General features: G+C 43.8%; 2 protein-coding genes and 2 pseudogenes across 4 annotated transcripts in view; 3 read left to right on the top strand and 1 right to left on the bottom strand.

The window, feature by feature from the left end:
- The window catches only part of LOC308656881 (F-actin-uncapping protein LRRC16A-like), a 142,682-nt gene that overhangs the window by 31,988 nt on the left and 92,078 nt on the right, over positions 1–18,616 (top strand). The window lies entirely within an intron of this gene.
- LOC308656746 (cadherin-related family member 3-like) overlaps positions 1–18,616 on the top strand; it is a gene marked incomplete at both ends in the record, with an annotated part of 60,145 nt that overhangs the window by 27,767 nt on the left and 13,762 nt on the right. Inside the window, 2 exon segments of the mRNA XM_081308124.1 lie at positions 4,102–4,250; positions 14,499–14,688. Of these exon segments, the coding sequence (XP_081164250.1) occupies positions 4,102–4,250; positions 14,499–14,688 (339 nt within the window).
- Positions 5,048–7,905, top strand: LOC308656747 (fibroblast growth factor 2-like; annotated as a pseudogene). Its single transcript has 2 exons — positions 5,048–5,241; positions 7,291–7,905. The product of its transcript is annotated as a fibroblast growth factor 2-like (transcript).
- On the bottom strand, positions 7,993–14,361 carry LOC308656077 (nucleoside diphosphate-linked moiety X motif 6-like; annotated as a pseudogene). The gene is made up of 2 exons (XR_014024286.1): positions 13,800–14,361; positions 7,993–8,734 (listed from the first exon to the last, which is right to left on the bottom strand). The product of XR_014024286.1 is annotated as a nucleoside diphosphate-linked moiety X motif 6-like (transcript).

The raw sequence follows: 18,616 nt of genomic DNA, 5'->3' as shown, positions 1-18,616 counted from the left end.
TCCACTGATGGGTTGTTCCAGATGCACACACCAGTCAGTGCATAAGTAGCTGTGACATCCCAGCTGGGCCTCAGGCTAAGATCCTGGCCAACACAGTCCTGTGGCTTCCTCAGAAACCCCAGGAGGAAGGTGAAGGCTGTGGAGCTGGAACCACTGCATTCTCTTTTGTTGTTATTACGGAGGATTGAACTCAGGGGCCACTCGACGGCTGAGCCACATCCCCACCCTATTTTGTCTTTTATTTAGATACAGGGTCTCACTGAGTTGCTCAGCATCTTGATTTTGCTGAGGCTGGCTTTCAACTCATGATCCTCCTGTTTCAGCCTCCCAAGCCGCTGGGATTACAACAGGCATGTGCCACTGTGCCTGGCGTCATTGCGTTCTTTGGTGCCATCCCCAGGTGTCGAGTCTATGAGATGGAGAAGCAGATTAATAGGATTTCAAAAGGAAAAATAAGTTCTCCTTAGGGGCAGAGTTTGTAAATCATCTGATTTGTACTATGTCTTCTAGAATGTAGCAATTGGCCTTAGCAGGGAGAGAAATTGACCTTTGCTGGTTTGCCCACCCCCCACCCCAGCCCCTGAGGTCAACCTGAATCTCCATGGTTCTTGTATGTGGTTTGAGAGATGAACCTATTAGGTTCCATCCCTGGGTGGAGACTATTAGCTGTGGGACTCTGTAATTTAATTAGTTCCCTTTATTTCAGCGGTCAGTGGAGGGTGAGTCTCTAGGAGCCTGCCCTCCAAAAAAAGGGTATGGGCCAGATCACTGCCCGGCTCTGCCCAGGATGTTCAATTATAAGCTACCTCATCTTTAAGCCATCCACAATGTCAAAGGATCTGCGTGGTGTTGGACTAAGTGCTGACCTGGGGGCTTAGAGGATTCCCTTGGACTTCTGATTTTCCTGTCCCCCCAAACTATAGCTAGCACTGACCATAAATCATTTAATTCTGGATTAATAAAACTAAATCTTCCAACTGACTCAAGTGCATTGAGTTTGAATGTGACACAGAGACATAAAACGTAGAAACTGCCCTTCTACCTTCCTTATTTGTTAAGCGCCTGCAATTTATTAATTGCATCGAAAGCAAGTGCTGTTTCTGTTGTTGAAAATGTCTCACCATTTCATCCCTGTGTGGTGACAAATGTCTAAATGCTTCATGGACTCATGATGTGTACTCCAGAAGCCTGTCATTATTAAAGTTGAGCACTTTATTATGAAAGTACCTGACATATTTACTCTTTACAGGTGCTCAGTGCTTGCTATTTTTGCAGAGTGTTTTATTTTAGGTGTCAGCAGGTAGGACTCCCTTGCCTTACCCCTGCCCCCAACCCCCAAACACACATTTCTTTCATATTTACTCTGGGTCTTCTTTTACCCGGTGCCTGGCCATGCCATGAACACTTCAAGCACTTAATGAGTACTGACTCATAGGGACGAAGCCATCCTGTGTCACCCAGAATTCCCACCCTTTCCTGTCACTGTGACCACAGATACCCACCTACCCCTTGCCCAGGCTCTAGTGATCAGAGGTTATGGGGAAGAGGGTATGAGAATGTAATTGGTACCAGAGCTTTACCAGTCCGCTTTGTATAGATCTGAACCTTCCCAGGCCTTGATGTTGAATGATATTTTGAACGGAGCTGGATCTTGGATCCCAAATCAAATAGATCAAAGATTTTTGTCTTCTTTCAAACTGACGATCAGGGCAGCCGAGGAGAGGCCATTTGACCTGAGGAACCATCATTTGTAGCCTAACCAGCCCCTTCACGGGGCCTGCTCTCCCAGCATGAATCAGAGGAAATTTCCGAGGGGGATTTAACAGTGTGCCACCGGCATTCAGAGCCAGATACCTCTTTAAGGCAGGCCTGTCCTGTGTACTGTAGAATGTTTCGCAGAATCTGGCTCTTACCCTTTAGCTATCAAGAGTAGCTCCCTCCCCAAGTTGTGACAACCCCAAATGTGTCCAGATAGAACCCCCGTCACCAAGTTAGAACCACTGCCTAAAGGAAGGGAGTTTTCCTCCCAAGGTGTCTTTTCTACGTCCTGGGACAGGCGAAGACCCTGTGGTGATCCACTCTGGCAACACCTAATAATAGAGGTCCTTCTCAAACTGTAAAGTGCATGCCTCTCCCCTGGACATTCTGTGAACATTCCCATAGTCCTTCAGCAGTCTGGGGTGGCTGAGCCTGGACTCTGCATCCTCATGAAGTCCCTGTTGGCCCTGGCTCTGCTGGTCCTGGGAGTGGCCTGGGAAGCAGGGTGAGTCTAGGTGTCAAGGAGTCTTAGTGATCCCTTTGTGAGAAATTAACAGAACTACTCAGTGACAAAAGAAGGAGCGTCCCAGGTGAAAAACAGTGTTGTCACTGAATGGACAGAGGGCTCAGTTGGCCACCGGAGATAGGGTGACTGCCTCTGTACTCTGATTTTGGTTCCTGCCCCCACCTCAGCTTCCTCAGCCCTACCCACTTTGTCTATTTTTGGACCCATCTGTGGTCCGTGTCACAGATGTCCCTGAGAAGGGGTGTGTGGCAGATAAGTGAGAAGACTAATTAATGGGTCTGCTCAGGGGACCCTGGGCAGGGAAACCCAGACCATGGATGATGGGGTGCACCCACAGGAGGCTCCCTCACTGAGGAGGGTGGGGACTCAGGACCCAGGGAAGCCCCTGGTGGGAAGGACTGTGTGAGTGCCTGGGTTGGCCTTGCTCTGCCTGCCCCTGTTCCCCTTGTCTCTCCTTCCTCTGGCTCTACCTCCTTGATGGGAATGGTGAGGCGGGTCTGCAGAAACATTCTGACTCTGACCTGAGTGCAGTCACGTAGATCTGAGGTAAAGAAGAGCCCAGGTGGCAACACGCCAACACAGGAAACTGGGAGATCAGAGGTGACCCTTTGCCCACTGAAATGTTTTTCCCTCTGTAAGGAACTTTCTGCAGTTGTTTTAAGCAACAAGCTCCCTTGGTGCCTTCAAAACTACTCAGTTTACCTCAATTACAGAGTTAAAACTTCCAACCTGTTTCTTTTTTTTTAAAAAAAAAATATTTTTATTAGTTGATGGATCTTATTTATTTATTTAATTGCTTATATGTGGTGCTGAGAATCGAACCCAGTGCCTCACACATGCTAGACAAGCGCTCCACCACTGAGCCACACCCCCAGCCCCAACCTGTGTTTCTTATTGCTGGCCCTTTACCAAGGCATTGGAGGTCTGAGGAAGATGGGTAAGTTGGCGATTTGGGGTTATCTTTTAAGAAGTGACCCTTGGAGAACAGTGCTCTGAACTTATATCCTGCCAGGGGGACTTACTTTTCAGTTCAGAGATTTGACCTCGTGATTAATGCAACTTGGAAAGATTCTAGTGTAAATTCTACATCCTCAGGCCAAAAAAAAAAAAAAAAGGAAAGAAAAGAAAGAAAAGAAAAAAAAAAGACAAGGAAGAAAAAAGTGAGCAAAGATGCTAGAACAGAAGCCTTACAATTTTCCAGCTTCTGGTGGCCTCCACAGGATGGGAGTCAGACACAAGGAAGGAAACCAGCAGTACTAGATGTTGTGTTCAGATAGATTTTTAAAAGAATTTCAGGTAACTTCTGCACAAAAATTGGGAGGGGGATGGGGTTGTGGCTCAGCGGTAGAGCGCTTGCCTAGCATGGGCGGGACCTGGGCTCAATCCTCACCACCACATAAAAATAAAGGCATTGTGTTGTGTCCATCTACACCTAAAATATAAATATAAAAAAAAAAAAAATGGGAGGAGAGAAGATGGCGAAGATGGCTGGATGGGCTGTGTCTCTATTTTAAAAGATGTTAATGCCACGGCTGATCTGAAATGGCATCAGGCAGGCATGTGTCGAGTCAGAGACTGTGGCCTGTGTAAATTGTTGCAATAACAGTGTGGCGCTTTCTTTGCATCCTCAGGGATGTGATCTTTGGAAATACAAAAGCCAGTCACCCCTCCTTGCAGCACTGTGTTCTCTCTCCAAGCGGGTGGATGCAACTTCAACAGCGTGGTACTATATTTAGCACGAACCAAAATACCCACAGCCCAGACAGCACCCTCCCATGCCCTGCAGATCAGCTGTGTCTGCTGTATTTCTGTTCTAGCCCAACAAGAGTGTACTCGATCCCGGAGGAACTGAGTGTAGGAACCATCGTGGCCAATATCACAGCTGAGGATCCTGATGACGAAGGCTCTCCCGGCCACCTTCTCTACAGCATGACTACTGTTGGCAACTACTTTGTGATAAACCAGTGTGAGTCACAAACAACTGTCCCTAAGGGCATTCTCTAATTCCATCCTCTGGATGGTCTTACAATATTTTTTCTGTCTTCTGGCCTGGGGCATGCCTTTTTGTCTAGGGTCCTCCTTAGTGACCAAGGAATAGAAGTCTTAAAAGCAGCTGACACAGGAGTTGTGGAAACCAAATAGGACCCAGTGGTGACAGCTACATCATCCTTTGCCTTTGTAGGGTGAGGAGATTTCTTTTCTCACCCATCAGTAGGTTCATGATTGATACCCCTATAATCTGTCTATACATATACAAGGCAGATTAACAAGGAAAAAAGGCATACACATTTATTTAATGTGAGTTTAGTAAAATTCACGAACCTTCAGAAACGAAGACTCAAAGATACGGGGAAAACTGCATTTGCGTGCAAAGTTTGATGAAGAAGCAAACAGTTGTGAGTTAGGGCAAGAGGGCAAAGGTGTGGATCTAATGACAATAAGCCAGAGGGGTCTGAGCAAGGCTTGGGTTCAGAGCCTTCTTGACCTGTCTGTGTCTCCCAGTATAAGGGTGCTTCTTTTCTCTGGGCACGGGTAGAGTATCTGGAATGAAGGTCTATGACTGCTTTTTGTGTGTGTGTGTGTACCCTGGATTGAACCCGAGGCTGCTTAACCACTGAGCCACATGCCCAGCCCTTTTTTATATTTTACTTAAGTTACTTAAGACCTTGCTAAATTGCTGAGGCTGCTTTCAACTCACAATCCTCCTGCCTCAGCCTCCCGAGCTGCTAGGATTACAGGCGTGCACCACCATACCCAGCTCTTATGACCACTTCTGAGGATAGTCAGAAAACTCTTATGGCCTACTTCAGGGGGAAGGTAGGAGGGGGTCAGAGAGGCCTTCCGACTCCTGGTGTTTTCTCAGATACCAAAGAGCTATATTGTGGGGTAGTGTGCACCAAACCCCATCAGATTGACGAAGGTGGATATGTGAGGATACATGAGTTACCTACCCTGAGGTACCCCGAAGTCTTTGGAGGAGTGAATCTGTACAGTGTTGAAATAGGATGAAATCAAATATGTAATTTCGGGGCTGGGGTTATGATTCAGTGGCAGAGCATTTGCCTAGCATGTGTGAGGCACTGGGTTCGATCCTCAGCACCACATATAAATACATAAAAAATAAAGGTACATCAACAACTAAAAAATATTTTTTAAAAATATATGTAATTTCAAAAATCTCTATAATTACAGTGTTAAAAAGTAAAAAGAAGCAAGTGAAGTTAATTTTAAATATGGCATTTTTATTTAATTCAGTAGATCCACAATATTATCATTTCAACATGTAATCAATATTGAGAAGATATTAATGAGCTATTTTAGATTATTTTCTTTGGTACCAATTCTTGAAAGCTTGTTGTATACTTCAAGCACATCTCAGTGAGGACTAGCCCTACGTCAAGTGGTAAATAGCTACACATAGTAAGTGGTAATATATTGAATAGTGTCTCTCTTGATCAATCTGCTAGACTGCTGGGAGTTATTTTCCAATCAGAGTATCTTAGTGCAGAGAAAGAGAGTTTCTCCTTTCTGTAAATGCCACCTTCACTGGAGACTTCATATATATTAGGCATTATGCTGAGTGCTCTACATGCATTCCACCCCAAATACTCAACACAACCCAATAAAGTTTCATAATTCACACTTTACAGAAGGAGAAACTGAGGCTAAGGGAGAGGTCTGAACAGGTAAAGTGACTTGTTCAAGGTCTTACTGCTCATAGGTCGTGAAGCAGAATACCAGTCCAAGCCAGCTGACCCCAGAGCCTGACCTCTGAGTCACTAGTGGATTATACCACCTCCATAAATTCAGAGCACATTTCCCCAAAGTATTTCACTTGACATAATGATTTATGGAGACGTGCCTTGAACAATCCCAGAAAAACAATGCATTGTTGACCCCATAAGCTTTAGGGCAAGGTACACCTATTCCCAGGGTGGGCAGGCAAAGGAAATCACTGGGCTGAACACCCCACTGCCCTGAAATTGAGGACCTCACTCAGCTAACAGTGTGAGGAAGGACAATCATGGTCAAGAATTCTGTTCTCCCTGGCGTGGTGGTGCACATCTGTCATCCCAGCGTCTAGGGAGGCTGGGGCAGAAGGATTGCAAATTCAAAGCCAGCTTCAGCAATTTAGCAAGATGCTAAGCAACTCAAAGAGACCCTGTTTCTAAGTAAAATATAAAAAGGGCTAGGGGTGTGTCTCAGTGGTTAAGTGTCCCTGGGTTCAATCCCTGGAACTCCTCCCCCCAAAAGAATTCTGTTCTAAAAAGTATTGCAAAATTGAACTTTTAACCAGCACACATTTGGGGGTTTGTTTTGTTTTTGTACTACCAGTAATTTAAATAAATCAAACCAAGTTCTCTGGTTGCAAGTAACAGAAACTAAGGCAAAGCAAACTAAGCATGAGAAAAGAAAAACAGTAGGGGCGTCAATGAAAGGATACTGGGAGCCAGGATATGGTGGTGCACGCTTGTAATCCCAGTGACTCAGGCAACTGAGGCTGGAGGATGGCAAGTTTGAGAGCAACCTCAGAAACTTGGTGAGACCCTCAGCAACTTAGCAAGACCCTTAGAAAATCTCAAAAAAAAAAAATTTAAGAACTGGGATGTAGCTCAGTGGTTAATCCCCAGTTAATAGAAAAAAGGAAAAAGAAAAGAGATAGTGGGTATTTCAGAAAAAGGAGTTGACTAAGAGGACACAGGGCTTAGGAAAGTGTAAATCAGTGCTGCTCCAGAGACCTTGGCAGCTAGAGTTCTGGCTTTTACCTGTAGATCTACTGTCAGCCTCACTGATTCCCCAAGGTACGTCTCTCAGATACAAATTACTCAATAAGAGAACCCACTGGGTCAAACTAGAGTCAGCTATTTGCCACAATCTGTTAGCTATGGGAAAGAACTGAGCCTGGGGCCCTGAAAAATTATAGATATTCCAATAAATGTCTAATACGGGGACTTATATAAGTTTTATTTTAAAACTATTTGAATAGAGAATATTCTCTGTTTAAGTCAGTCCTCGTGGCTGGGGGGCCGCGGCCGGGGCGCCAAGCGGGTCGGGGGCCGGGGCCGGGGCCGGGGCCGGGGCCGGGGCCGGGGCCGGGGCCGGGGCGCGGCGGCTCCGGCGGCCCGGGCGGCCCGGAGGGACCCCGGCGGGCCGTGGCGGCCGGCAGCATCACCACGCTGCCCGCATTGCCCGAGGACGGCGGCGGCAGCGCCTTCCCGCCCGGCCACTTCAGGGACCCCAAGCGGCTCTACTGCAAAAACGGAGGCTTCTTCCTGCGCATCCACCCCGACGGCGAGTGGACGGGGTCCGGGAGAAGAGCGACCCCCACATCAAGCTCCAGCTTTAAGCCGAAGACCGAGGGGTTGTGTCCATCAAGGGAGTGTGTGCAAACCGATACCTGGCCATGAAGGAGGACGGGAGGCTCCTGGCTTCTAAATGTGTTACGGACGAGTGTTTCGTTTTTGAACGACTGGAATCAAATAACTACAATACTTACCCGTCAAGGAAATACTCCAGTTGGTATGTGGCCCTGAAACGAACAGGGCAGTATAAACTTGGATCCAAAACAGGACCTGGGCAGAAAGCTATACTTTTTTCTTCCAATGTCTGCTAAGAGCTGATTTTAATGGCATAATCTATCTCATTTCACAAGAAAGAAGGAAGCATATTTTAGAATCTGTTAAGAGAAAAAATATATATATACAGCACGGTTTAGATAACGCGTCAGATAGCTTTTTATCTAATATTTAACCATTGCCTCAGTAAAGAAACACAACAAACAATTATAGAAAATGTGTAAACTTTCCCCTTTTATATAGCATCTGCTGTTACTCAATGAAGATTACCTAGATTATGTTTTTCTTACATTTATATTATTTGAAAAGATTTTGAAGTGTCTTTATATGTGAATTTTCAACAAGAAAATCATAGGCATTAGAAAATTACCATCAAATATTTAATAATCCCAAGTGTTCATGACATTTTATTATCTGGCATATATTAATCAACATTGACAGTTTCCTTAAACTTTTCAACACCCGTCGGTGTGGATTCAGTGCGCTCCTGTCACAGTGCACACTTCTCTGGCAGTTCCCTGTGATAGAGCTTATAGAGCAGGCCTGTAGACGCTGCCAGAAGCTCCTCCACGGTGAGGTCGACCTTGTCAAACCCTGCTCTGTGCCCGTAGAGCAGCAGCCTGGCCACTCTGCTGGTGACGGGGAGTTGTGTTTCCAGCCCTGAGCAGGTCCACCAGGTCCATCCACTCGCACCTGAGACACTCCTGCGGGCAGCAGTTGATGGTGAAGGAATGTGGCTGGAGGCGGCAGATGATGTACATATCTGACTTCCCGAAGGCTGTGGGAAGGCTGTGCTGCTGTCGAATACTCAGGAGGGACCTGAATTCTGACTTTATACCAGTCTCTTCAAAAACTTCTCGAACTGCTGTATCTCCTACATAGTACAGATGTGCAGATTGTAAGGATCACAATTTCAGACACAACATCTTTGAAGATTTGTAGTTAAAATCTCAAAGTCCAGAAGCAAAACCTTTAGTTGGCTGTTTTCAATACTAACTCTAACTTCTGGATGTCCTGAAATACCAAAATTATTTCACTACTTTACACCTGAGATGCTTTTGATATATTGACTATTTCTTTGGCTGGTTGCTAACTAGAGGCTTATTCACTTTTTTTTTTTTTTTTAGGGTTACATCCTTTTAACCTCTTCCTGCTCTGTTTCCCAAAAGGTAAAAGCATAGGTTGCAAAAGTTAAAACATGTTGCAAAGGTGCAGATAATACTTGGACATATATCTTCATTATTATCTTGTTCCTGATCGTCCATGAAAGCTGCCTAAACTTACATATTGCAGAACTGAGCAGAAGTGGTCTGTTCTTCCCTCAAAGTCCACAGAGCTGAAAAATGGGTCAAGTGAACTATGAAATGTCTGATTTCTCCTGGTGATCCCAGGTGGGACTGTCAAGCCTCTGGTTACCGAGCAAATGCCTTGTGACCATTTTGTTATGCTTCTCCAGTAATGTGGCAGTGAGATCCCACTGCAGGAAGTTTTGGCATTGCCTTTGTTTCCTGAGATAAGACTTCAAAGAGCTTGGTCTCAGTCCTTTAATACCAAAAGGCAATAGATGTTCATCAGTTTTCAAAAGGCTAGGGATACATAAAATGTATCATATAGCCAGATGTGGTGGTGCACGCCTGTGATCCCAGCAACTGGGGAGGCTAAGGCAGGAGGATCCCAAGTTTGAGGTCAGCCTCAGCAACTTAGCAAGTCCCTTTCTCAAAATAAAAAAGAACTGTGGGGCTGGGGTTGTGGCTCAGCGGTAGAGCACTCGTCTAGCATGGGTGAGGCCCTGGGTTCGATCCTCAGCACCACATAAAAATAAATAAAGATATTATATCCAACTACAACTAAAAAAAATAAATATTTAAACAAAAATAAAATAAAAAGAACTGGGGAATGTGGCTCAGTGGTAAAACACCCCTGTGTTTGATCCCCAGTACTAAATATATAAATAAACTACGTTAAAAATTTATAACATAATAAGGGTCTTCATATTCTAGAAGGTTAATTTTTCAATTAAATGCAAAATTTCTGTGGCAGGATTTTTATTACTATTACCATATTTTTGTGGTGTGTTTCCTGAATATCCTGAAAGACCACCTAAATGGGTTTCACCCAGCTTTGTGATGTTCTGTCATTGTCTCTGGAAGCATCCATGAGAAGCCCTTAAAGAGCTGCCTTCCTTGACGGCTTCTCTGGGAGGCTCACTTGCCAGACAGGCTGTTGTTCAGACACCTTGAAGTGCCTTCACTATGTGGTCAGTGACTTTGCCTTCTTAGTAACTCTTTTGGTAAAAAACAGCAAGGAAGAGGAAGCTGTGAAGAGCAGGCCCCCTGCTGCTCTGGTCCTCTGCTCCTCTTCAGTGCCCTGGGCTTTCATGGCTCTGGTGCACTGATAATCTTTGTGACTACAGATCGACAGAGGAGATGGCATTCCCAGGATGGCAGTGTGTCTATTTTAACCTCACAGATGCCTTTATACCACAGCCTGGAGGACTGCATTCTACTTTGTATGTGCTCTGGATGTGCTCCCCAAGCGCAGGAAGAGTAGGGCCTTCTCAAGTTAACCTATGACTTCCCATACTGAGATCTGCCCATAGTCTCAGCATGACTAGTTTTACATTTTAAAACTGAAACCACTGAGGCGGGGGTTGTGGCTCACTGGTAGAGTGCTTGGCTGGCATGTGCAAGTCCCTGGGTTCAGTCCCCAGCACTGCAGGGAGAAGAATGTGGAGGTGGTGGGGTTACAACTGAAGGCATAGAAGAATAATCTAGGTTAAAAAAAAATTCCTTAGTATGAAACTTTAATCTGTATACAGTATATATTTGTTATTAAAGTGATTATTAAAGTTGGTGGCACTGGTCTTAAAATTTTAGATAATGCCCCTAACTCTTGTTCATATCTGTACTTTTATTCTTTAAATGCTCTGAAAAATATCCTGGGGACTCTGTCTAGTTCCTAGTAGCACTAATAAGAAGCTGGGTACTGAGCTCATGAGTTCAGGCCGTCTGCAGGCCCAGGAAACACAGGGCAGGGTGCTGAGCAGGCTGTCCTGCTTGAAGTCAGTCAGCACTGTCTGGAGAGTTCTGACCAGTCTCACAGTAGTACCATCACTGACCACTCCTGAAAATGGAAGGGCAAACAAGTGCTTCCACCTCTGGACTTTTGGAGACCCCTTCCACCTCAAGATGAAAATCTCTTCCTCAAGGATTTTCAACATGAATTAAATTTTTTTTTTTTAATCAAGATCAAGTGACTTGTTCTGTTGTGCCTTTAAAGTTATTTCAATATACTGTAACCTCGACTGAAGTAAGATATACTATTTGACAAGTGTGAAGAACACAGGAAAAACTAGTAAGCTTTTGTTTTTATTTTTGCTGATTAAGAGATGTGCGTAGCTGGGCGTGGTGGTGCATGCCTGTAATCCCAGCAACTTGGAAGGATGAGGCAGGAGGATCACAAGTTCAAAGCCAGCCTCAGCAATTTAGTGAGACCCTGTTCAAAATTAAAAATAAAAAAGGTCTGGGGATGTGGCTCAGTGGTTAAGTGCCCCTGAGTTCAATCCTTGGTACCAAAAAGAAAAAAGAAAAAAAAGAGATGTGTTTGAATATATCATCATAATGTTTTGTTGATTACAGGACAGTGATGAAATGGAGTTTATACTTGTTATTTCTAAATTGTAATATTTAATAATAGGGCGAGGTTGAACTGAAATGAAGTAATAGGAAGAATTCTGTGGAATGTGGGCTTTCATGGCTCTGGTGCACTGATAATCTTTGTGACTACAGATCGACAGAGGAGATGGCATTCCCAGGATGGCAGTGTGTCTATTTTAACCTCACAGATGCCTTTATACCACAGCCTGGAGGACTGCATTCTACTTTGTATATGGCCCTCTTACTTTCTGAAACACTACAGAGAACTCTGTTTGCCTCACGTAGTATCATCAAAGAATGAAACATTCCAAACAAACACATTTCCCAGTTAATCAGTGTATTTACTGGGACTCAACAAAGAGTCCAGTCTGGAGCCAATAGAAGTGTTTGTGTGTATGTGTGATGGAAGTATTCCTACAGTATGTTACTTTCCTGAATGTAGGGTTTAAAGAAAATAATCTACATAATGTTTGGATGATTTGGCTTCATTATCAAGAATATTCTCTTGTACTGTTAGAAAACAGAAATACCCTCACACAGACATCTTTCAGACCTCTACTGTCAGGGGTCATTTCTAGCTGCTCTTGGGTTTTATCACATAGCTTAATTTATACTACACCCAGGTAGGAAGGTGAATGACAGTTGCTGCTTTTTTTCTTATTCCACATGACTGAGGTATGTGTGTAATCTCTGGATGGTGGAGTGTGATAACCACAAATACTTTTGAAAAGTGCATTTTTAATTATCGTGACTTAAAGGTTCTGGATTATACTTAAACCTAATGTATTTAGCTTAGAAATGTGTATTTCTTCATTTATATTTATATGTAAGTCTGACATTCAAAGGATCCATGAAAGTTCAAAGGAAAAAAAATGGATTCATTTGTGAAGGCAAGCCTCAGAAGGGGAAGCCACAGAGGCTCCCCAGATGTCCCCCAATGCACAGGATAAGAATGCAGGGCGTGGCTTCCCTAGTTCCCACCATGCCCAGGCCTCACACGGATGGTGATCAGAATAGGGTAGCCTCGCCAAGTAAATGGCCTTCTCTTTTAGTGCTCACTCCTCAGCAAAATACTCCTATGCCACCAGCACACCTAGCAGAACCTAAGCAAAAGGTCAGTAAGTTCTCCAACCCAAGATCTGCTGTAGACACCCCTGAGTGTGATCAGTTCACTGGAAGATTGTTAGGAGTTGGCTATACAAGGCATAGAGGGCATTCTGATCTGTAATAACACTTAAAAATCAAGTTTCAAGAACACACACATTGTAATTTTTATAGTAACAGGGATTTAACCTGGGGTGCTCTACCCCTGAGCCACATCCCCAGACCTTTTTATTTTTTATTTCGAGACAGTTGCTTAGGGCCTTGCTGAAATGCTGAAGCTGGCCTCGAACTTGGGAACTTCCTGTCTCAGCTTCCAGAGTCGCTGGGATTATAGGTGTACATCACTATGCCTTGACTTTAAATAAAAGTAAGTTCAGTAAATGGCCATAATGTATTCTTGACTAAAGAGAATAGGGGACGTGCATGTTAAGGAAGAGGTCTTGGAGAAATAATGTTAGTATCAAATGAAATTTTTAGCGATTAGGATGACACTGAATTTGATCCAATGGCTTAAGCATAGACAAGAAAATTATTTTTATTCTTTTGTTTCCTATAAATTAGTGGCATAGAGAATTCTCAGATTAGTTCCTATTTCTCTGTGTTAAATGTTGAGCTCAGTAAGTTATTTTAGGGAGCTATTTCTCATTTGAGACTTTCTCATGATATTTTACTGTTCTGGCTTCCTACGTACTCAAAATAAATAGTAGATAAAATTCTTATAAAGAGAAGAATTACATCATTTTAGCTCTATAACTGACTTTATTATATTGATTCAATGTTAAATTTAAGTTATTATTCACCTTTCTGTGATATAATGGTCCAAAATTTGTGTTTTCTTGTAGTTTAACTCCAACATCAATTTTAGTCATATTCAGAATAACCCTTAAAGCTAAGCTTTACTCATGTATACCTAAAGCTTTCGTACAAATTAATCTAGAGACAGTCCTAAACAGAACAGGTGTTAAGTTCCTAATGGTATTTCTCAAACTAACGGAATAAATTGAAATGCTAGAAATGTTGCTGCTAATTTTATTGAATCAGTAATCTCTCTGAAACTCTCTGACTTGGTCTGAAGAAATTAGAAAATTTACATTCTTATTCTTCGATACAGAGCAAGATAAAGTAAGCATGTGATTTCCTCAGTATTTTCAAGCTACTTATAATATGTAAGATACATACCAATATCTTCTCCAGGCTCTGACAGGCCTCCTGGAAACTTCCACATATTTTTCATCTGCAACATCAAGCAGAAAAAAATGTTTACGTAGCATTTGTTCAGTAACACACAGACGCACACACCTGCAGGTGCCAAAACACCCAGCGCTGGTCCAGGCAATGAGAACTCACTTTTTCCAGTTTCCTGTTCCTCTCCTTCCCTCCTTTGCTGAGGAGCTAGTGACTTATGAAATCTTTCTCCACCTTTTTCTTCAGGAAATAGAAGTAATTTTATTTGGTTAATGTGATAAAATTTGTATTAATGAAACTTTGGAGGGAAATATCTACTGCATTTGTGTAACTTAAATTTCGCTGCTAGTTAACTATGAACAAGTAGGAGAATCTTACAGATGCTGCTATAATTAAGTAGAAAGCACAGAATAAATGTAATCACTAAAGGATGCTATTAATTTTCATATATATTTACTGTATTGTATTTCTAATCAGACATACTGCTCTTAAGATTCTGTTGTCTACATCAACAATTTTATGTAAAAATGTAATTGCTTTTCATGGGTAGTATGAATAAAATTGATCAGATTGTGAAAAAAAAAAAAAGTCAGTCCTCGTGTTAAAGTAGTCTTCTCCAGTGTTCTCCTAGTCTCCACACCTTTACTCTTCACTTGTCTTCAGAGGGTCATCTTCTGACCTTTGCCTTCTCAGTGACTGGTACAATCCATGTGGCTCAGAGGATGGACCGAGATGCAGGTGAATTAAGACAGAATCCCACCATTTCTGTGGAAGTTCTGGTGAAGGACAGACCCTTTGGGGGCCAGGAGAACCGCATCCAGATAACCTTTGTTGTGGAAGACGTGAATGACAACCCTGCCACGTGCAGAAAGCTCACCTTCAGGTATTTACCTTTTGAAACTTGTGCTGGGCATTTTGCTTCTTGGGTGGCCCTTGACCTTTTGGCTTCTCTGCCATGTTCTCAGGAGGAAGCAAAGAAACATGGGCATTTGGGGAAATGACCCATTACAGTAAGTACATTTGCACTGTCTGATTTTGTTCAGAAGGCTTTTTTTCATCATTCCTTTCTCTTCCCTCCCCTTCATTTTCTTTCCTCTTTGTTATTTCCCTTCTCCACTTTCCAACTCTGTTAAGAGCTATTTTTTATTTTGCTCTGTTGGTAAAAAGTACCAGAGGGACTTGTTAGACCTCTCTGGACTGTGCCTTTTCTTTATTTATTGCTACCAGTGGCAAGACGGTGCTGTTAGTTAGCAGCTATAATAGATGCCAGAGACTAAGGATTAGTAACTAGGAACTCCCAGAGAAATGTACTACTAGTAATTTAAATAAATCAAACCAAGTACTTATGTAAAACAAAACAAAGCATCTAATTCACCTTACACCACTTAATAGCATATAAACAGGGGGAAAATGCAGATACAAGTGGGATATGAGTTATTTTGAATAGTTTGATTTGTTCTTTGTCTCACAATCTATTCACAGTTGTTTTAAAATAAACTTCCTTGTAATTCTGGGTCCGTATGCCTTTTTGAGGACACTGTTTTCTTTCTACTAGCTATTTTGTCAAAACTCCCCAACAAGATCAGCAATTCCCTGGGTTAGCCTTATCTCCGTGTTTTATATACTAGCAAGTCACTGGTTTCTTGGGAGTCTGAAGAGGGCCCTTCTCAAGTTAGAGGAGGCATCTCAGCAGTGACCCTTGCAGGGAGCAAGGGTCTGAAGACCAGAGCATCTGGAGCAATACTGAAGACCAGAGCAGGTCTCTGTTTCAGATGTCCCCATGGGGAAAGTCTCTTGAGTCTTTAACAAGTTTTGCAAGTTTGTTCCAGGTGACTTTGGACCCAATATATAAGTATGCCATGCAAATGACAAAAGACCCTAAAAAAAGATTGTTGTAATCAACAGAAATATAAATTCCTTTATTTCACTTATGAATGATTCCCTGTTCTCTCAGTTGATATACCCAGCTTAGTGTTAGAGAGTCAGTGTAACCTTGATATCAAAACAGTTCTCTATTCTGGATGCCTGCCTGATCTGATCATTCAGATCCAGTCTCCACCCTGCCCTATGTGGCAGGAGGCTGACCTCAGGGTACCAACTGGCTTCCTTACCTTCCATCTTCTGTTGACCAATGGGGAGCCCTAGAAAGAGGGAGAAAGTGAAGTCAGTGCAGTCCCCTGGCTGTCTCTCTGTCTGTCCTCTGAGTGTATCCCTCTGCCTTCTGAAGATCCTATAAGACGGCTGTCTGCATACAGCACTCTCCATCCCTGGGTTCTGGTTTCAGGAACTGCTCCCCGACTGGCTTCTCTGGGCCTAGGGTGGTTAGCATTGCACATCCTGAAGTACATCCTGAAGCATTGCACATCCCCTAAAATTCACATGTCCCCTCTGTGTACCTTGGTAACAACGCCTTTACTAAGCCTCTTAGAATTCTCCTATTTTGCCATCTGCTTCCTGTTGAGACCCTGTTAAACTCAGTCACAGGCCCAGATCATGTGACAGGTTCCTACCTCCAACATAAGCATTCCTGTACCTCAGAGTCTCTTAGATGAATAACAGTGGTTGCCATGGGTAGTCAGGATTTTGACCTGTGTACATAAATTGAACCCAACTTCAGTTAAGAGAAGTCTGGGTTCTAGAGATAGAGTAAGGATGATTTGTAGATTCACACTTTCTTTGAAAATCTAAATCTATGCCAGCACTAGGTGGTCCTAATACATCTTGGGAAATTTCTCTCTTCAAGTCCCACCCATCTAGGCCCTCCTTCTTTCTTCTTTGTTCCCCTCCCCAGAGAGGTAGGTAGGGGTTTCAGGTAAGGAGTAAGAACTCTGGATACCAGTGCTTGCATCTTCTGGAGTCTCCCCTGTTTCCTCCCTTCAGTGTGTATCTATTCATTGCATATTCTGCCTTCCTGTGGTCTCAAATCCCCTGAAGTGGTATCTGTGTTCCAAATTAGCTGATGAAATCACATTTTGAATGCCCTAGACCATCCAGGCAAGCCCATACAGAGTCCTGCTCTTGATCTTCTCTTCAAATTAGCCCTGAAGGCCAACACTAACTCAGTAACTGGACTAATGATATTTATTACCGGAGCTAATTCTAAACAATGCTCAAGTCTCTCCTCAGAACTTGTGAGGGAGGGTAATTCCCAGTCAGGCTATGAAAGCCAAGATGTGAAGAGACAATAAAAGGGCCCCTTCCTCTGGGCCCCAGGAGTGCAAGTCTGCCCTCCAGGAGCTCAGTCTGTGCATCCCACCGCTCAGGAGGACAGGTTAGGGCTGAGAAACCCTGAGCCTGCATTACCACCTCCTCCTGCCCTTAAGCCTTAGTCTCCATCCTAACCATGGCAAAGCCAAGCTCACAAGCAGAACAAAAAGGAAGGACAACGGAAACAAAGTAGCCTCAGTCTCTGACCCTTGTCTCTGAATACTGTGATTTTTGAAGTTTCTGCGGGCAGGGAGAAGAGTGGGTAGGCAGGGCGCCAGCACCCAGCGGCAGGAACGGGGTGGTTGGAGGGTAGCTGTGCACCCAGGGCAGAGTGGCCTGGAGGCGGCGGGCGCACCCTGCTGCTCACTGCGGGCCCTGTGGGCTCTTAGCCCTTAGCACCGAAGCCTCTGCGGCTTTCCCAGGCTGGTGAAGAATGAGCCCAGGGCCCCACTAAGGCATCAAAGGCGACGAGGTAGCCCCCACTTAGGCTGTAAATCGTCAGGCGCTTGCCTGAAAGCGCCTCGCAAGCTGTTTGTGAGCAAGAGGAGGAGAATGCAGGGCCATAGAGAATGCGGCTGGGCTCAGTCACCTCTGCATTGGGAAGGACCTGGGATCAGACAATTGGGAGCTAAGGCCACTTGCCTTTGAAGCAGGGATTGATGAATGAAAAGGAGTGGCTTTCCAAGTGATGCGTTTAGGGGAGAAATACCAAGAGTCAGGGAAGAATGAAAGAACATGCCAGGTTCAATCTCAAACAATGCCACAAACAATAATAATAATAAATAAATAAAAATTAAAAACCTGAGACACTTGGAAGGTTTGAAAGGTCTGGTTTCTGAATTCTTTAGATGGTGAGATCTCCTGACTTCTGCAGAGTTGTAATCAAGGCTCAGATCTCTGAACGCCGTTGCTCTGTGGGCCTGGATATTCCCTGATGGAATTTAAAGTTTACAATGACTCTAAAACTAGGGGCATGAACTTTCTTGGACAAGTCCTAAAACTGCTTTGAATCGCTCTTTCTTCACCTGTAAAATGAGGACAGAGTTCAGACCTCTTGGAGATGAAGGCATTAGAGTTTTAAAAGTGCTTAGTGTAATACAGCATGCAGCTGCTGTTTAATAAGTGGTGTCTATTCTAAGTTGTGAATGGTACCATGGCATTGTGTGATCAATGCAGGAATGAGGATGCTCAGCTTCTACTTCTGCTAAAACACAGACAGGATTTTTGCCAGTGAGGCATAGTGGAGACTCAGGTACGACTGCTTTCTCTCCAGCAAACAAACCCAGTTATCCTCCACAGCCCAAAGCCATCCTTGCTCCATAGTTACTGAGCCCAGAGCCCATTTTAGCAGCTGTTAAGAGAGGTTGTAGAATGGAAAAGGGGCATAATTTGGTTGCAGAGAGAGGTACAGAGGATAAAACTTAACACGTTAGTCTGGGTGTTCTGAAAACCAGATGCCAAGACAGGACTAAGTGTGCAAGACTTTTATTGGGGAAAATGCCTGTGGGAGAAAACAGGCAGACAGCTGGATGAGGCTGAGGGAGTCTTTAGACCATGATGCAAATCTGACCTGAGTGAAGGAAAGAGGAAGGAATGTGGTTGGA

Source organism: Spermophilus citellus, assembly GCF_964194105.1.
Source record: "Spermophilus citellus genome assembly, chromosome: 9".
Lineage (NCBI taxonomy): Eukaryota > Metazoa > Chordata > Mammalia > Rodentia > Sciuridae > Spermophilus > Spermophilus citellus.
This window is presented reverse-complemented; position numbering and strand designations above follow the sequence as displayed.